At 43.4% G+C, this 19,731-nt stretch overlaps 1 protein-coding gene across 5 annotated transcripts in view; it reads right to left on the bottom strand.

Moving 5' to 3' along the window:
* Positions 1-2,037: 2,037 nt before the first annotated feature.
* furinb (furin (paired basic amino acid cleaving enzyme) b) overlaps positions 2,038-19,731 on the bottom strand; it is a 69,229-nt gene continuing 51,535 nt past the window's right edge. For all 5 annotated transcript variants that reach the window (XM_026365163.1, XM_026365164.1, XM_026365162.1 and 2 more), the window contains 10 exons: positions 16,672-16,760; positions 14,238-14,410; positions 11,050-11,262; positions 9,191-9,291; positions 7,554-7,657; positions 6,550-6,667; positions 6,073-6,252; positions 5,740-5,867; positions 4,984-5,112; positions 2,038-3,843 (listed from right to left, as the gene is read on the bottom strand). In XM_026365163.1, coding sequence (XP_026220948.1) covers positions 3,146-3,843; positions 4,984-5,112; positions 5,740-5,867; positions 6,073-6,252; positions 6,550-6,667; positions 7,554-7,657; positions 9,191-9,291; positions 11,050-11,262; positions 14,238-14,410; positions 16,672-16,760 — 1,933 coding nt within the window. In that variant the 3' untranslated portion in view covers positions 2,038-3,145. The remainder of the gene's footprint in view (positions 3,844-4,983; positions 5,113-5,739; positions 5,868-6,072; positions 6,253-6,549; positions 6,668-7,553; positions 7,658-9,190; positions 9,292-11,049; positions 11,263-14,237; positions 14,411-16,671; positions 16,761-19,731) is intronic.

Genomic DNA, 19,731 nt, shown 5'->3' with positions numbered 1-19,731 from the left:
CATGGTGCTTCTTATCCTGAGGCTGTCTCCTGACATTTGTCCTGTTGCATCTGCGCTTCCACATGCCGCTGTGGAGGATCTTGTCATGTATGTCCAAAGCCGAGACGGATCATTTCTTTTCCGGCCCACCTGTGTTGCATCACCTCGTCCAGCCCCACCGTGTCCCATCACTCTAACCCGTCATCATCTCCATTTTGCACAGGAGGCCTGCTGCTTTTGTTGCGCTCCTCTTTTGATGTCATGTTTACCATAGTTCACCACGTCTCCTCTCTCCCCCAGCAGCACTTAACATTTCTGTCAGACCAGACTTGGCTGCACGTTGAATTGCATGTTCTTCTGTTGTCTTACAGCCTAGTCATAATCTCCTCTCCTGCTGTTTCACTGTGCATCTGAGTGTCTGGGTGAATGGCTTTTCTTTTTATTAAAATGTAATCTCTGTTGTAGCACTTTTTTTTTTTTTTTTGGGTTTATTCAGAGGTAATATATGAAGGCAAGGTCTCTTCTGTTGTTTTGACTCGCTTATTCATGATGGATTAAAGTTGCAGTAGAACAACAGAAGAGATGTGAATAAAGATTAAAATGCTAACGTTTGTCTTTTTTTTTTTCCAAGTTTCTCTTCATTTCAGGTTAATTTAATTTCTTTAAGCTTTGTAATTGTAATTTGCAATTTTTTCCTGCTGCTCTGTTCGAAAGAGCTTGATTAATAGTCTGTCAGTAGGGGGCAACATTGAGTCAGTGTGAACAGCTGCTGTAGGTAGAGGTAGGTGTATATCCGCCCTTTTCCACTGTCCAGTGCTCTGCTTGTCAGCAGCTGGTCACGGATCAGGTAAAACGCGGTGGCAGGGATGCCTGAGGGCGAGGAGTGCATCGCATGTGTGGACAAAGGAAGTGGCGGTGTGGGGAGGCGAGTGATGTGGTGCCTGTGGAGGCACCCTGGTGACACTTGGCCTCTGTATTTTACTTCAGACTGCTGCCGGTGCCAACTGAACCGACAGGCTGCTCAAAATGAGCATCAGCCTCAGCACAAACATACAAATCATGTTTGACCTGCTGCAATAATGAGACGGGAACCGCGGCGTCCAATTGATCTCAATGTGAAATCAGCTAATGGGGGGAGCCGTTTTGTTGGTGTTGTTTTAATTAATCTAATATTTCTTGCTGCCAAATCTAGTTAGTAGGCAGCATTGTACATCACATGACAGCTAATTAATACAAGCTAAAGGGCACAGAGGAAAAAAAAAAAAGAAGAGAGACAACGAAAGCTGACGCTCAGCTCAGAGAAACATGCAGTGAAAGTGTGAATGAGGAGATAAAAGGTTTTCAAACCTATAAGTACAAACCTTTACACACACACACACACACACACAGTTACTTTCACACATGCAGCATTTATAATGGAAAGCATGACACATCTGAGGGGCACTGAAATCTGCAGCGCCTTCTCCCGGCAGATCTAATTACGGCCCACAGAATGAATGTGCCTTCACCCATGAACCCAGCTACCTGCATCTGTAGAGGGTGATGGAGCCGAGAAGTGCCAGCGAACAAAGCTGCTGCTGCTGGCGGGTGCTGTTTCCCCCCCACATACGTGCAAACGTTTTCTGTTTATATGAAATTAAACTTTAAAGGCCCACCGCACTGAAGCTCAAGAAAACCGTTTTCCTGAAGGCTCTTTGGCAGCACGCTCGCTGCAGCTGGATAGCAGCAGGAAGACAGAACGCTGGCACCTTGTTAAAAAGCCCAAGTAAAGGAAACACACTGGCAGCAATGATGTATGGCCATGAAGAAGTGATGAACCATCTGCTCTCTTGGGTGGTGTTTGTGTGTCAGGGGCTGAATTTAAGATGCGTGAAACCTTAAAAGTTTTAAAATCTGGCAGTAAAGACAAACGGCGCATTTATGCGACAGCCAAACTCATTTAATTCCATCATGAAACTGATCTCCACACCGTTAACATCCATTGTCAAGTTAAATTAAAAAAGGATATAAAACAAACATAGAAAATGCAATACAATAGCTCTTATTTTTTATAATCACTGGAACCATTCTGGCCCTTTAGACCCAGAGGCTCTGGTTCTGCTCGTGTAGTTGAAAGTCCACAGTCTGCACTGTTACAGATGACAAACGCGGCACGGATTTGTTTTTCAAAGTACGGTGCTCACAACACAAAAGGAGAGGGAGAAAGCCTCCGAATCAGTATGCTCTGTAGGGAAAATGAAGAGAAAATGATCTTCTTTCTTAACAGCAGCAACCAAGTAGAAAAATGTAGTAAAGGTCAGACAAGCAGCTCTGGGCCAAGTGTTTTCTATTTCACTCAGAAAAAAATAAAAACACTGTTACTCCCCTAGAAGTCAATAAGATTTTAGTGACTGATGTATCTGATATGTCTGTGCTCCAGCGCCAATTCCCACTGTGGCCTGATTGAAAACGGAGCCTCTCCCACAGTCTCGTGCTTATCAAACAGCCTGGAGGATATTTTTATTATGCCGTCCCAGTGCGCGGCAGAAATCTTCAATTTGGAGTTTTCTTACAATTAATGAACGGAGCGTCAGCGTCAGGACCCGGGGCACACAACCTGCCAGGAGTCTGATAAAATAAAAACAGCTCGTGTGATTAGACGTCTATCTGTGCTGCTGGCCAGATGTTTGTGTTGGGAACCAATCAGATGCATGTATAAAGAAGTTGGGGAGGGGGGTATAACAAAAGATGCTACTGAGCTGCATCAAGGGCCATACTCAGTACTAAAGGTCTGGAAATCTCAATCTGCTGCTTTTTCACATCCGTCTCTTCTAGTGCCCCTTTAATAAACTGGACAAACTATGACAAAGCAGGTCACAGTAAAATAAAATGAAGTAAAATAATTGCATAACAATTTAAAATTATGACAATAAGTCAAATGCATAATATACAAAACATCTGACACCAGAATAATGTCATAAATTAAGAAAAGCAAATAAATACACAGAAAACCTAAGGGCTAACTTATGGATTTGGATAAGATGCTGATGGGACAGTAAGGCCTGCGTTTGGGTTTTTCACTGCGCCCGTGTGACTCTCCTTCATGTATCAGCTCCACACGATCAGGTCGTAGCGCTGGCGACAGCCAACACGTACGATGACACCACAGCAGCAGGTCCAGGTTCAGCTAGATAGAGCTCTGTGTCTTGATAAAAGCTGTCCTCTCGCTGTGACCGTCCACTTCCTCGCTGTCTGATTCAGACTCGTAGGCGATCATGTCCTCATCCCCCCACACAGTGGGGATCCCCTTGTAGCATATCCGTGCCTTCCTCTCCCGTCCTTGGCCGAAGCCAAAACCGAACCCCACCCGCACGCCCTTTGTCTCTGAATACACAGAGGGAAGTTTGGTCCTCCAGCTCAAGGACGCGCCATCCGAGCGCATCTGCAGCAAGAGGAAGACCCCAACAAAGGAGGCCAGGATGAGGGCACAGCTGAGCACAGCCACAATGGCAGGCAGTTGAGTGGATGGAGCAACGCTAAGCCCCGGATGCTCTTCGCCTTCTCCGCTGTTGTCGCCTGCTGCTGCTGGGTTCTCCTCCTGCTGCTGGACGCCGTCGCCATGGAGAGGTGATTTTCGTTGAACCTGGTTCTGGTGCAGACAGGACGTGAGAACCAGGTGGCTGTGTGGTGGACAGGACAGGCAGTCTGTAGGCCCGGTGCCAGAGCAGGTGAGGCAGGTGGGATGGCAGGGCAGGCAGGCTTGAACGGAGGACAGGTCCACCCAGTTCTCCAGGGAGAGGTTGAGGAGCTGCGGCCCAGAGGTAAAGCCCGGCGGACACAGCTTCACACAACCCTGGAGGAAGAGGGAGAAGCCAGGGCTGCACTCTGGATGGAGAGTGGGAGATGAAAAGTCAAGTCTCAAACAATCCACTGAAAACCATATCAAAAACTAACAGTGTGCAGTGTGGATACATTTCTCCACAGTCTCCTAAGAATAAAAGAGCTGCGATTTTCATTATCACCTAATCTGCTGATTAGGAAGCTATTGCTATCAAGTAATAATGTGGGGAGAAATTAATGTGACAATTTCCTAAGGCCCAAAGCGATGTCATCAAAAATTATTTTTGACTGACCCAAATTGTGTCAGCTCCATTGTAATTTGGTAATAAATGTAGCAAAACAGAGCCCGTGTGTTAACAGTTCCCATAATAACCATTTACTTCCTGTTATTTTCTTGGGAAAAACAGAATTATATAATAGGTGATGGATCTAGAAGTTGGGTATAGTCTCTAAACTGGGGTGGGTTTCCTTGCAAGAGCTGCTGCATTCTTAATGACTGAACAAATATTCACTGATCTGTTATAAGCCTTATTCTTTATAATTGCAAGCCCGGCTGTAAACACACACACAAGACACAAGCATTAAATGGAAGTCGTAGCAATCGAACACCGTGTCCTCTTTTTATTGTTATAAATACCACCAAATATCCAAGTCGTTCTCAGGAACGCTGCAGTTAATTTCGAGGGAGTCGTTATGTCATTTAAAGAAAAAGAAAAAGAAAACTGGTGATTGGAAAAATAAAGCATCACCAGTAAGTACCGAAATGTAGATTTGAACTAAATTATTGACAAGTGTGGGCTCATTACGAAGAAATAGTTTGAAAGCGCGGAGGCAGAAAGGAGCTTCCGACCTCATCTGCCTCTCAAAGAGGGAGTCATCCTCCTCAGCGGTTGTTGACAACATGGCACCTTTTGCACTGACGCAGGTTTAATCTCCCCTGCTGCTCCTCCATACGTCTCACACTCTGATTCAAACTAATGTGACACACGGCGATGTGCATATTTAGAATGCGCGTGTAAACAGATGTACGAGAGTCTTGTAAATGGGCAATCTGTATTCACAAGCCGACACTGTCTGACCTGATGTCTATTTATAACAATGATTGTTCCGGCGCCAATAGAAATAATCCTATTCAACTTAAGAGGCTCCAGGTTTGTATGTAATTGGTAGCCCGAATGATCTCACCGATGCAGATCTGCTGGGCGTCGAAGGTCTTGCAGCTGTTGTTGGACGGCCGAGGAAAATCGGATGACGAGGGGTTAATGGCGCTGGGTCCCGTGCCCCACAAGATGAGGGTGAACTGACTCAAGACACCTGAAAGAGATGCAGAGAAAGAGAAAGAGAAAGAGAGAGGTGGGGAGCATTAGGATTTAGAAAAGAATGCCAATTTAGCACTTCTGGCTGAGAAAAAGGATATGCAGGTGGGAGGAAAGGAAACAAGCGGTTTGAGCGGTCCAAACACAACACTGGAGGAGGATCAACTGAGGAAGAGATGCAATCTTCTCATTTCCCCTGCTGGTCAACAGCAACAGGATAGCTCTATGACCAAATGAATGAACTCTCCTCGACAGTGTGGGGCCTTTTGCCATTTTAAAGTAAATGTAGCTCAGGGTGGAAAAACACAAACAAACAACATAACTCAACATACCAACGTTTTGATAATAAAAAGGTTTCCAAATAATTTCGTGCAGAGGAAACCTCCTCTGCTCGGCAGCTGTTAAGTTTTAATCTGAGAGCTGCTCCCCTGGTGCAGAAACTGGCACAAACTGTGTCATTAGACGAGGAAAGGGACAGAAAAAAAAAGGGAACCGAGGAGAGGCTATTTAGAGACGCATCGAAATATGCAAGAAGACTTGAGTTGATGAGGGAACAGTGAACGCTGGCTTGAATGTAGGTCCGATGTGACCAGACTCAACAATTAATGATGATGTGTGGGGTTACCATAGTCACGCCCATTAGCTGCTACGTTTTCTATTTCCAGAGTCCATTCCCCTTGAGGATCTTCGTCCCACGAGTGAGTTGTCATGAAGGCCCAGTCGTTGAATCCCTCTGAGGAAAAGTCATTGGGCCTGAAAAGAGAGATGTTGTGTTTGTGTTATTTTAATCTGTGTCCGGATGCTAAATGTGTTTTTCCTACAGAGCTGAGTTGTGGGAGTACTAGTGCACAAGTGAAACTGAGGTAAACAAGCATGCTATGTTTGTCCGTGTGTATGAAACACACGGACAAAGAGATCTTGGCTGTTGGTGTGCATGGCGGCGTGCTTAGCTGTGTACCTGGGGAACAGCAGGGTGGAGCGTGTGCCCAGTGGGCTGATGAGATGAATGGCCAATTTTCCTCTCTGGTTGTAGGAGAGAGTGAGGCGAGCCTGAACGTGTTCCAGAGAGCTGACATACTCCGGTCGTCCCCAGCAGGCATCCACGCTCTTGCTGAACACCAGCTTGTTCCCGATGTCTCTACAGGTTTGACAAGTGGAGGGGAGAGCGGTTAATGTTGTGTGGCTGCTGAAATGGACACAGACAATAGCTCTGTGCTAGAAATTTACGCAACCGTCCCAGCTCCGAGGAGAATGCAGTGACATTTATCAGGCTGAGCGACATGATAGAACAGCAAGTGCTCATAATGAGACTAAAACTCACTGCGGTTTACACACCAATACACACACACACACACACGCACACACACACACACACACACACACACACACACACACACACACACACACACACACAGTTTCAAGTCACACTTCTAACCGTGGTTCTGCAAGCATGGTGTGAACACACTGGTGCTGTGGCCCGACTGCTGTCCAGTTTAGTGCCAAAGCCACCATAGCACCAGCATCCAGGAGTCCATAACCGTATGAATGACTCACTGTGAAGAAAAAAAAAAAAAAAGATATAGATATAGAAAATGACAGGTTTCTGGGTAGTGTGAAGAGATAAAATCTCTCTACAGTAATATTATGGCTTCATATTTGTGCCGCATTACTGGAAATGATGTCTGTAATCATTGAAGAATCACCGACATCACTGTGCTCCTGCTAAAGCTCAGAAACTAAAAGTCTTACTGCTGTCACTTTTCTGCATCCCTTTTTGGAATCAGAATAATAATTAATAGCAAGAACAAGAGGGAAGGTATTGGAGAAAATAGCTGAAACCATCATTTTGGTTTCAGCTGGCTAGAGGGGTTTTTGGATGGGCGTGTGTTTGATTGACAACAGCTGGCGTGTTGAGTCAAAACAGGAGCACAACTACAGAGCGCCAGTAAACAAACTTGCAGTGTTGCTTACGAGTCATGGGACAGACAGGCAGACAGTGTGTTGTCAGCACCACATCTGAACAGACACGTGCAGGTCTGTTTACAGGCTCTTTAATATGCCGCAGCCGAGCAGTTAATTAGCTCTCTAGCTGGAAACGATGTGAGCAGTTGCACTTTTCCCCCGTGGATGGTTGGTTCTTTCAATAAGCAGAGGTGCTGGACAAGACGTGCGCACGTTTGTTTGTTTGTTGGATGAGAAGAAAACTTCAGCGGGGAAAGTTGGAGTGTGGTGTTTTAAAATGAAGCTGTTTGATTGGCCTTATGGAAACAAGTTGTCTCTTTAATGATTATAATGTCTTTGGTATGGAACTAATTTCCCTAAAAAATCCATTCATTTACTCGCAGAGAAACTTTTCTATCAACAGCTCTGAATTTATGAACACATACAGTATAAAACCATACAAAGCTATGTGCTTGATTTGTACCAGCCAGTCCTCACCTCTGCGTCCCACTCCGTTTGTCTTCCAGTCTCCAGCGCTAAGGCGTCCAGGTTGAGACGTTCTCACTGCCAGATGCTGCATGTCCCTCCAGGTCAGGTTCATACTGCACCGATACAAGAAGGCACGCAGTGTAACCACATTGACTTCCTGCCATGTATTAGCTGGAGTTATTACTTTCTACATTATGCACATTACGAGATAAGTCAGGTTTCGCTGACCTCAACTGTACAACAATGCAGCAGAGGAAACGCGAGGAGCTTTGGCATATGGAAAAGATCAGGAATCTGTAGACATATCTGAAATGTGATCCAGCCGAGCTTACGCAGTGAGGCGAGAAGTACATTTCTGAAATATTATACTGAGACGCGAAGGAGGCCGTGAGAGATATTGTGTGTCAGTCAACCATAACAAAGGTAAAGACTCACGTTATAGTTTTAACACCGTTAAAGTATTAAAAGAAGAGCTATGAGCTTTTATGTTGAAAGGTCAGGGACACAGTAAAACAGTGGATACAATACCATGGAGGATTGTGTGTCTGTAATGAGGTCTGGATTGGGGGTCACCTTCTGCATAGTGGAGCTCCAACAGCACTTTTTAAAAATATTTATTATTATTAAGGGACATCGCAAAGAAACATTTATCAGAGAAGCTTCTGAGTCACCAATGATGCCAAAACAGCTCGGTGGGTTATAATCAAACCATGAATCACAGCGCTTACTGAGGGCAACACCTCAGAAAAACAGAAATAGAAACGCGGAATTGCACCGTCGCAGATCACCTCCGCCACACTCCGCATCAGCATTCACATCTCACATCCTCTCATGTGTTATTAATGGACAAGACTCAATGTCACCTCAGTGAAGAGAGAGAGAATGAAATAATAAAAACCAACCGAGAGCTAAAACACACAACAGCTTCATTGATTTCATCTCTCGTGACTTTCAGCGTCGTCCAAATCCTAAAAACTTGCTTACCCTGTTATTACTGCTAACCTGTCAGCAGGTAGGAGCTGCTCTATGACAAACACTGACTCTAGTTTGGTGTTGAAAGTGAAAGATAGTCTACACGGTGCAAACGTCAGCTCTGTCAGGCGGTACCCTTCTCTTATGTCAGTGGTGACAGTGCTGAGATAAACCTGGGACACTGAGGATGTTTGCCTGAAGTGAAAGTACTGGATTTGATTTGACACCTGTCAGCTAAGCGCTAATGTGAAAATGAGGAGAATTATGCAGAGTGGAGGACTGCTGACTGATAAGAGGAATTACCACACACACAAGATATGACTAAAGATACAACCACAACAGAGAACAGACCGGAGCCGCTGACAGAAACTTGGAGTCAGGTATTCAGATGTCTGTGTGGGCTGCAGCTGCTGATTTGTCTTGCTAATTAACTTATTATCAAAAGCTTAATTTGCTGAGGAAAGAATCTCTGCGCTGGAATTTAGGCCAACGCCAACTCCCAGATGTGAGTGCGCACTTTCATACGTGACTAAATACGCAGGCATAGATACACACCTCCTGCAGGTGCAGAGTGAAGAATGCAAAAGCTGTTTACAGTGAAACTAAAATTGAAAAAATGCTTTTCTATTACAGCTGTGGTAGTTGTAAGAGGAAGCTGTGCTGCTTTCACTTACTTGGCCTCAAGAGCCAAAGCGATGATCCCAGCAGCTAGTGGGGCCGAAGCAGACGTCCCTGTGTGAGAGTCTGTACATTTTTGCCTCAGGTCAGTGGTCACCTTGGAAACAGGAGAAGAGAAAGAAGTGCATAGAAACACAGAAGGAAGAAGGCACAGTTAATGACACATAATGTTTTCCCTCTTCAGCATGAGTGAGGTTGATGAGAGAAGACGAGTGTCAGACGGCGGGGGGGCAAGGACGCTGGGAGGAGGGGAATGAGCACGCAGGTTCAGTCTCAGGTCTGTGGATCCCTGCCAAAGGGTCACAGCCAGGACAGTGAATGTCAGCCAAATCAGCACAGCCAGGTCGGGCGCTGGTGAGACGAAGTATGTTAGCACTCCGGGTACGTCTCTGTTCTCCGTCTCTACCAGAGCCAGATAGTTAATGAGGCCTGTCTGGGTCACGATGAGGACACGCCAGAAATGATAAAGAAGCCAGAGGGCAAGGCGAGCTATGAAGGTTAGGGACCAAAGCTCGGTGTGCAAATTTTGACCTGACAGACTGTAGCACTAATGGTCATTATGTGCAGAGAGCTGTCTACGTGTGGAGGAGGAGGAGGAGGTGCACTGGTCAGCTGATCAAACGGCCACGTCATGTTTCATTCATTGTTTGGATTGTATTTGTTGGTTACTAGTTGATGAACAGAGAGTTATTTAGATAAGATCATTTAATTGACCAGGCCAAATATCTTCTGGTTCGTACTCCAGTTTTACACTAGTATATCATCAGTGTGTCATGAAAGAACATTACACTCATTGACTGGTTAACATAAATCGTTTTTGCAAAGCAGGTCATTGTCAAATTACAATGCTATTGAACCGTTATTGAACAAGCAGCCCATTAACATTTAGTCCTGTAATAGCACAGGAAACAACATTTTATGAGAGTACACTGTTTCATATGTCTGCTGTGCTGTACACTATAAAAACTATGTTTTGAGCACAACAACGCCTTGAGAGGCAATTAGTGAACTTTGTGTTTTTTTGCCACACCATAATAATGTGTTTATTTTTTGCAGAGAGAGAACACCGGAGAAGTTTAATTGCAACAGAGTGCAGGCAAGGCCAAGCGAGAGGTACAGGAATCCACGTTTGTTTTCCTCTGCCTTCTGTTGGCAAAACCTGAAACCTTAGGGGATGACAGGTGACCAAATCTGTCCACTAAATGAGCTACTTGTTAGTCCACATCGGATTTGTTTAAAAGCCTGCTCTCCCTGTAATTTCACTGTCTAGGCACAAATGTACCGACACAGAAATCTGACAAAGTGAACATAAATACTAGCTTTGGACAAAGGGAAACTGCATGAACTCCCAGACACAACTAACAAAAGCTTCTGACTGCTAAAGCAGCAATACAAAGCCACTGCAGCTCAGGCTGTATATTTTGAAATTATTTCAATTTCACCAATTTGATGAGCTGTGTTTGCTTGCCTGCAGCATGCCTCAGGTGTATTTTGGAGTGAATGGCAGATTTACGGTTGTTTTATGTTATTCTGTGTTCCTGAGGCAAGTCTTTTTCTTGGCTGACAAGCAGCTTGAAGGAATAGTACAGCATCTTTTCAGTTTTTAACACCATTGTTACACATCTGTCACTCTGAGTTTGATTCGAGAGAGAGATTAATGTGTATCTACACTCAAAAAGGGTTCGTTTGGATGCACTATCCAACTTCTGGATAAAGAATATGGCCCATGGAAAGTATGAGATATAGGGTTATTTTTGCTGTGCTGGCATTTACAGTGCACTAAAGATCTGAAGTATAAAAACAATCCTACACAAACTCTGTGCTGTTCGAAGTGTGTGTGTAAGTGTACACCCACTATCTGTTTCTCCCCTGGGTTTCCCGAGCTGAAGGTGGTAGCGAGGGTGGAAGAGCAGGGCTCGCTGTACCACGGCACGCTGCCGGCCTGCGTGGTGCTGCTGATGGACAGGGTGTAAATGCTGTTGGTGTAGCCGTCACAGTTACAGCTATCCTGCTCCCGGCCTCCATTTCCCGAGGCCCACACAAAGATGGATCCCAGGCCGTTGCGTCCCTGTGGCACAGAAACATTTTGCTTCAGAAAGTAATGAGACCCCTTCACAAGTTATTGTGCTGTAGGTTGAAAAGACATGTATGGGAAATATATGCAAATGTGCAAAAGCTTAAATCTCTTGTTTACAACAACATTTGGAAGCTTAATTCAGTACTGTGGCCTGCACAAGCTTCTCATTCCCGGATTTGGGCAGTTTATTAACGTGTTCCTGACAAATCCTCCCAAGCTCCGTCTGACTGGACGGGAAGCATCTGTGAGTTGCCATCCTCAGGTCTCTCCACAGATGTTTTATCAGTTTTGGCTGAGTGACTCAAGGACAGTCAGAGAACTTGTCCCAAAGCCCCTCCAGCATTGTCTAGCCTGTTTTCTTCATTGTTGCACTGCAAGGTGAACCATTGCCCCTGTCTCAGGTGGTGTGCATGCTAGGACCTCATTCATATCCATAGCTGTAAACCCACATGGAATTAAAAGAGAAACACTAACAAGAGCCGGATGCGGTGTGAAAAATTGTCTTTGACAAAGACGTTTGTCTCACTGCTTAAATGCCTTGTCACTTCTTTGCCTTCTTCCAGAAACACCAAAACGCTGTGGGCGCAGTTCTTATTAATACATCATATTGTCAGGCAACTTATTGCAGCAGAACATCACATAATAACCAGAAGAAATGTAATTACAAAATCTACTCAAGCTCAATGAAATTCAGGGGCCTGATAAATGGCAACGTGATACCCGGCGCTGAAACTGTATGCTACTCAGATAAAATGTGCACGCTGCACCGGACATAACCGTATATTAGCCACTTTTCATCTGGACCGTCATCCAGAGATTAGAAATCTTTTAGTGGTTTAAGACTCACATTAAAATGACACTTTAGTGTTACAACATTTCTAGCAAAGTAACAATGTCAACCCATATACATCACTGCGATTAAATTGCTGCTTACATTCCAAGACGCACAACCTTTTCTTTTGTCTCTGGCTGATTAGACCGTAACTCTTTATTTGTTGGGATAACCTAGAAATCGATGGACTGCCGTCAGCTTGTATAAAACCCCGCTGCCATGATTCACATTTTCTCAACTCTAGCTTGGTTACCTATGGCCTCGAGAATCGATTTTAAGTTTCACTGCTTATTTTTAAGTCAGTAGCTGGTCTGCCCCTTCCTACACTGCCGACCTTGTTTCTCTTTATATGTTGCAGACTGTGACCTGGAGTTTGTTGACCAGTTGCTACTGACTGGCCCCGGGGCCGAGCTGGAGACAGAGACAGAGGGCAGCGGGCCATCTGCTGTCAAGGCTCCACAGTTCTGAAACAGCCTCTAGGAACAGAGCCATCTCACTGTCCTTTTGTTAAATTGCCTTTAATTAGTCTTACATTTGCTGTCATGTGTTATTATGCTTTTCTCTTTGTAAACTATATATTTAGGAGGTGTTTTTTCTTTTCTGTCAGACTTCATTATTATTTTTTGTCTCTGACCTGAGTGTTTTCTGAAAAGTGCCAAATAAAACAAGTAATTATAATACAATTTAGACACAACACTCATTCCTAGTCAGCATCCATCTCACCGTGTCACTCCAAAGTTAATGAACAAATGAAGTTTATATCTGTACACATATATATAAAAGAAAGTGGTGGGAGCTCTTTCACATCCCACATACAGAGAGCAAGAACAACTAAACAGGTTAATGGTAAGAAACAAATTAACAAGGTGAAAAAACGAAAGAAAAGAAAAGACATGTTTCATTTCGCCCACAGATCCACGAAACCATACAATAAGAAGCATTTCAGAGAGCGTCTGTCCCGCTCTCGGTGTGCTGGCTGGTTTCAATACAACATCCTACCACATCAACACTTCTATTATTTTGGTGTCAGAGCCTCAACAAAGATACTGGATTCTTTTTCTCCTTATCACCGCTGTTGCAACACTGTTTTCTCTCTCATGATTAATCTTAGTATTTTTAACCTCTTAAATGAACAAAGGGACAAGCTCAGTGATTTTAAAAATGTTTATCCATTTATTTTTTTTAAGGAATTCCTACATCTCCCTCTCACTAACTACCTCTGCTCTCAAGTAGGTATGACTGTGCTGCTACTCTGTGTTTGTTGCTGCCTAGCACAGGAGTCTTAAACCCGTATTTATGACCTCGCACTGCCTTTGCTGCAGGTTACAGAGGCCAGACGATAACAATTCGATGCCAAGGGTTATCTCACTGCCAGGAGAACACATACTGAACCAGAGAAGTCCTGTAGTGCTGCTGTCAGGCAATTTTTCCCTCACTAACACACCGTGATGTGTGGAGCATTTCCTGTTTCAGGTGATATAAGAATCATTTTTTTCCACAGAAAATGTGCAGTTTCATTCATTTATACGCCAATTACTGCAGCCTTTGAATGCAACTATTGTTCTGCATCAGTGACTGTTGCTCTGTTTCCATTTCCTCTCATCTCCCATTTATCATTTAGATGTTCCACTTACTTCCTTTGATGTAGCATGCTGACACATGAGAAGTGATGACATTAGCCTTAGATAATATGCAGTCCTCTTTAATGTTTTACTCTATCCAACTCTAAAGGACTAATCAGAGGGTAATTAATATACAATGGCAAGAAAAAGTATGTGAACCCTTTGGACTTTGGTGGTTTTGTCACTGTACTCATCTAAAGCTTCTCCTTTTCTACATTCAGTGGTGTCAAAGAGAAATGTTCCACTAAATATTAATATGCCATAGGTGGAAATATGTGCACCCTCGTCTGGCAGATTATTACTTTTGGACAGAGCCAGTGTTTATGCTAAGCTAAACCAAGCAGATAAATAAATTTTCCCATGTGACTCAAAGCATGGAGGCAATTAAGTGTATCCCCCAAAATATTGAAGTGCTCCTTTAAAGTTGAGATGCAAGTTTCATAGTGATACTGTAAATACAAAACAGGAAAGATATTAGCAGTTAAAACGTCATAACCTATGCTCTGACTGACCTTGGTGATTCCTTGGAGAAAAGCCTCCTTAGCCAGCTTGGCAGGGCCGTCCAGTGATTTGCCATCGTCTTCTGGCCCCCAGCTGGCGCTGTATATGTGGATGTGCTGAGGGTTGAGGCTAAGGGAGTGGGCCTCCACCACATCAGTCACCTCCCCATCCAGCATGCGAACCCCTGTAAAACAAACATACTAGGTTACCAAACTAGAGATGTGACAACGCCAGAGAAAGAGTGACAGAATGACAGAAGTTAGAGTGATAGTGAGCGTATGAATTTTTATCTTCAGATGGGTGGAGAGGTGTCAAAACCTGAGGGAAAAAACAGAGCATGAGATAAAAAAGAAGGGGAAACCTGTCACGAACAGACAAAGAAATCGACCAGCCTGCAGAATTTCCCATTTTATCTTCTGCTACAATAGAAAAACAACAACAACAAACAAACAAGAACAAAGAAGTGAAATCAGAAAGACAAAAGACTAGACAGGAATAACCAGAGACTTCAGAGGGTTCTACTTTTAATAAGTTAAAAGCTTACATATAAACTATTTTACCATCACATGCACAAAACCCCCACCAAACGCACAGAAAGGACAAACAGACAGTTCACACTGCAGAGGACGAAAAGGCAGCCATACAGACGCTCAGACAGATATAAATGAGATGTGAATTCACAGAGCCTTCAACAGACTGGTGTGTCCACAGGGTAGCATCAAATGTCACCTTTCATCATACCTGAACGCAAGCCTGGCAGAGCCTTTGAAGTGAGCAACCTCAGATCACTCCTCTGAACATTAATGGTTGTAGAGAGGCGTGAAATGAACCACCTCCAAATAAGGTCCATTACTGGGAGAGGACCCCCAGACCTTAGAGGCAACATTACAACTCACGATGTCCACATTAAGACTTCAATAATCCATTCTAGACAACCTACCTGGCCCTGCAGGCACAAACATTTGCCAGTAGGGAGGTAGCCAAAGCAGTAATTACTCTGTTAGTGTGGGGATTCGTCCTAACACAAGTTTGAATACTGAGAAGCCTTAAAAAAAAGAAAAAGTAACCGAGGTAAACATGCAACATAAAGCCCAGCGTTTGCTCGGTGATCATTATGCGTGGGCTGTATTGCAGCAGTAATGATAATCGTTGTTGTAACAATTCTCATCAACTTCCTGTGGCTCGCTGGTTCCTTATTAAGAAGTTCCCTGGAGCTCCACAAGTCAGAGGCGGCAAGTAGGCATGCAATTGTGTGTGTGTGTGTGTGTATGCTGGTAGAAAGAAAAACAGGTACAGTAGGTGGAAGGCAACACAGAGCGAGTCAAGTACGGTCAATTTAAAGATTGAAACACTAATCGCTAATCATTGCTCAGTGTGAATACACACATTTAGGCACCTCCGTAGACATAGCTGCATACTCTACACACCACACACACACACACACATATAGGTATTGAGGAGCAAATTGCAGCTGTTTCTAAACAATCCACTGACCCTATGACGTGAACAGATTCACAGAGGAGTAATTTATGAGATCGGGGCCAACGCGCGGTTCCGTCGGGAGATGAATGGTAATGAAGACAAAGAAGGAGAGTTATGAGGAACATCTGTGAATGGGACTGCTCAGGGCTCCACAAGCTCCACTGAGTCTTGTTGGCTGCCATCGTGTCATTGACAGATTGTTTAGTGACAAAAGTTACTAAAAGCCTCCTCGGAATACTTTATCAAGCGTGAATAATTTTCACCAGACATAACTTGTTATCGCAGTTTTAATTTAAATAAACCTCTCTACAAGTTGCCATTCTTAAATGTACATCGGCACACGCTGACAGCTTCCTTACTGTTTAAAACAGACGCCGTCCTAAGAGTCTTATCATGACCCGATTTAGAGATATGATTTCCTCAGTGGTGTGAACAGACGTCCACTGGGATTTCTACACAATACTACATTTTGGTTGATTGCCCATGACAAAAGGCTCTTAAAAAACTGAACTTGCTTTTAATGCAGTTGGCAGGAGAGAGTCTGGAGCTTTAGGCAAGAGAAATCACATTCATCCTTTTGAAAGCTTTGATATGAAACCTCCACATGCCTATGAGACATGATGCGAGTAATTTCTTGAAGACGAGGCATTAAACACTTGTTTGTTTGTCTAAATTGTTATGTCAGGCAGGAGAGAGTGATATTCTTTTCGAGGCACGCGCACCACGTGAGTCACACGCGCAGGAAAAATGATTCAAAGCTATTATTTTAAGTGGCGAAAGATCAAGGACGATTCACGGACGATGCCCACTTGTGCGCATCTCTGCAGCGCACACTTACTCACGTATCGGAACAACAGGGAGTCAATTAGTAAGTGAAAGGTGATCCAGAAAAAGAAACATTATCAATATCACCTTTATACTAGAAGTTCATTTAAATGTAATTACAAGTTGTATAGCACTCACCTCCAATTTTAGCATTATAGGCCACGCCGACACCACACACACCATTGTTGGCTGCAGCTGCGACCTCTCCTGCACATCGAGTTCCATGTCTGCAAAAGGAAAGTAATGAGAAAATGCCATAAAAAATATACAAAAATACACAATTTGCACACAAAGCAGGAATATTACAACAGCTCAGCTAAGTGCTAACAGTAAAAAACAAAAAAATATAAAAACTGTGACCTGTGCTTTTAAACAATACTGTGGTTCAAGTGATGCTAGACAAAAACCCATTGGCTCTTTTGCCTTCTGTAACTCTCTTCTTAACTCTTTCATGTTAAAACGCTTTTCGTTTAAATAGTTCACGATCCACTTGTAACAACACAGAAATCTATGACCTTCATGTTGAACAATTAGAAGCACTGAGGACACTGCATTTCTTGTGGTGTAAGGCTGCAGCGTCATTGCTCTGTAGGTGCAGCCCTACAATGATACTGTATATATAAAAAAATAAGAAAAAAAAAAGATTTGATAATAGGATGTGAATTTTCCAAGAAACCCCATTTGCACTTCAATGTTTTTAAGGCCTTGAAAACATGTTTTAATCATTTTTACAATGTCAGAATCCAAAGTCTGAAGAGTTTTAGAAAATTGACATTACAGATTTCTGCACTGGTGTTTAAATCTTGCAGTAGTTACAGTATCTAGTCATAGTTTTACAGTTGAAATAAGATTATTTAGCAGCATTTGTGTCAAAATCCAATGGCAGTCACTGGGTGGCCTGCTTCTGTTGCCACCACTGCCAATCAAATATGATCAAAACACAGTCACGCAGTGTTGCTGAGATTTTAATTGTTCGGCCATATGTTAGGTATGTTCAGACGGGTTCTCACTAAGCAGCTCTTCTCGTACATTTGAATGGAGGCCACTGTGTTTTATGCAGCTAGTATCGGCACCACAGGGGCTCAGGCAAAATTATGCGGTGCGGAGAAAAGGTTGGGTTGAGTTTAACGTTCTCTGCAACACAATACAACAACATCTGGCAAGGAGTAACGCTGGCCAATGAGATGCATGCAAATGTGCATTCCTGGTGGATCACTTTTGAAAACAAACGCTGTCTTTCTGCTCTTTACCTGGAGTTTGCCACAACCAAAAATTAAAAATTAAACAGCTGCTGCTGCGATAGCCGTCCAGGGTTGTATGATCATAGCTGTGAGTACTATCAACCACTATGCAGTGTTTGGTGTTAAAAAGGCTTTTTAAACACACACTCCATTCCTTTAACTGGGTTTTCTGGATTATATTTAATTGTCTCATCAGATGAAACAACACCCTCCTACAAGCTGCTGGCCTCAAGACTCCTCTGTTGTGGCTGAGTTAAAACATAGTCTGTCCAAATGAAGCCTTAAACTCCTTTTAGGGGCTGTACGTGAAGTTCATGGATCAATGCTCATATGCATTTCTCTCAGTCATGATTTAGGCTTCTACTATATCAGAGCGAGTCCAAGCTTTGAGATCGACTGCGTTTCTGTGAGTCTGCAGTGAACATACAGTACTTCTGAAATCCTCTTCTGTTAAACACAGCTCCTTCAGAGAGCTCCTCTTTTGACTTCAACTCAATTTCTGAGGAAAAAAGAAACGTTGGAAATCTCTTCTCCGGCTGCACAGGCTACAGGGTTACAGGATACAAGCTCCTCCATCAAAAATGACTCAAGCGAAACCCGAGTGCAAATAGAAAGACCTGTCTAAAACTAGCTTTACTTTGACAATCACTGGCCACAGAGCATCCAAATGAGATATAAAATGTTGTCAATGTGCATGAATTATTGGGTGCCTTGTTCATACTTTCAACCTGTCTTGACTTTCAGGCAACAGACGGGTTTCTCTATAGAGTGTTGTCAAGATGTCAAACACAACAACACTTCACACACACACACACACACACAAAAAAAAACAAGAACTCCAAAAGCTCACTACAAATCTAAAACAACCGAAGGCATAAATTCAAGACTTTACAGCTTCGCATCATTTCCAGGCAAAAAGCAGTCATTAGTGAAATAGATTTCTTTCCATTTCTTTCACAGACCTGTGCGGCTGAAGTCGTGTGATCAGACTGCAAATGGATGGAGCAGATTGAGTATTTGCTATTAAACACAGGTCATTAAGATTGTCTCCTGATTACAGTGCAGATATCTGATTAGTAGGTGAGCGGTTTCACACCCGTCTCTGGGACGTGCTGTGTGAATGCTATCGGAAGAAAGCTAATTACATCCACAGTATTGTTTTGGAAGAGCCAAAAATTACTTCCTTTTTGATCCCCTAACCTCCTGATGATGAGGAAGAGGACAAAGTCATTTCACAGGGTCAGAGCACAGCTACACCTCCAGCTGGGATCCTGATTAGACTCCGTGTAGCTCTGTGATATATTACCCACCCGCTAATTCTCAGTTTTGTTCATTCTAAAACATTTAACGAAGGATCACCGCAGTCTTCTTCCTCATTTGTCTTCTGTCCTTCGCTCTCTTTTACAGGCGCGTACAACGTCAAAGAACAAAACACAGAAAAAAAAAAAGAGTGGTGGTGGAAAAAAAATGATGTTGCAGTTAAATCTTTCTTCCTAACAAATCATTTATTACATGACTCAGGCTGTCACCAACTACAAGCAGTGAAGTGATTTTTAAACAAGCAATCACCTGGCCTGACAGGGCTTATTTTTCACTGACAGATATGCCCTTACACAAGGATTCTGGCACAACATATGGCAGGGTGTAATACATCACACACACAATTAAAATGTTATCATTGCCATCGAGAGGTTAAACCACATTGTTTTACTGCTAACTAGCTCATTTCATATTGTATTAATGGCAGCAGCTGATGGTGACTTGACGGCTCCCACAAGAACAATATATGCGCTCAGGGGTTGAGCTGGAAGTTATTGAGTGACGAGAGCCATATCTTAGCAGCATTTGAAAGAGACACGTGTGCAGCTGCAGCAGGTTTTGGTGAAAAGTAGCAGCAAGGATTGAATGAGAATTACAGAATCATTACAATTCACACACAAATGAATTAATTCATATG

The sequence above is a fragment of the Anabas testudineus genome, chromosome 6, assembly GCF_900324465.2.
Source record: "Anabas testudineus chromosome 6, fAnaTes1.2, whole genome shotgun sequence".
Classification (NCBI taxonomy): domain Eukaryota; kingdom Metazoa; phylum Chordata; class Actinopteri; order Anabantiformes; family Anabantidae; genus Anabas; species Anabas testudineus.
Note: the sequence above shows the minus strand (reverse complement) of the source record. Positions and strands in the feature narration are given on the sequence as shown.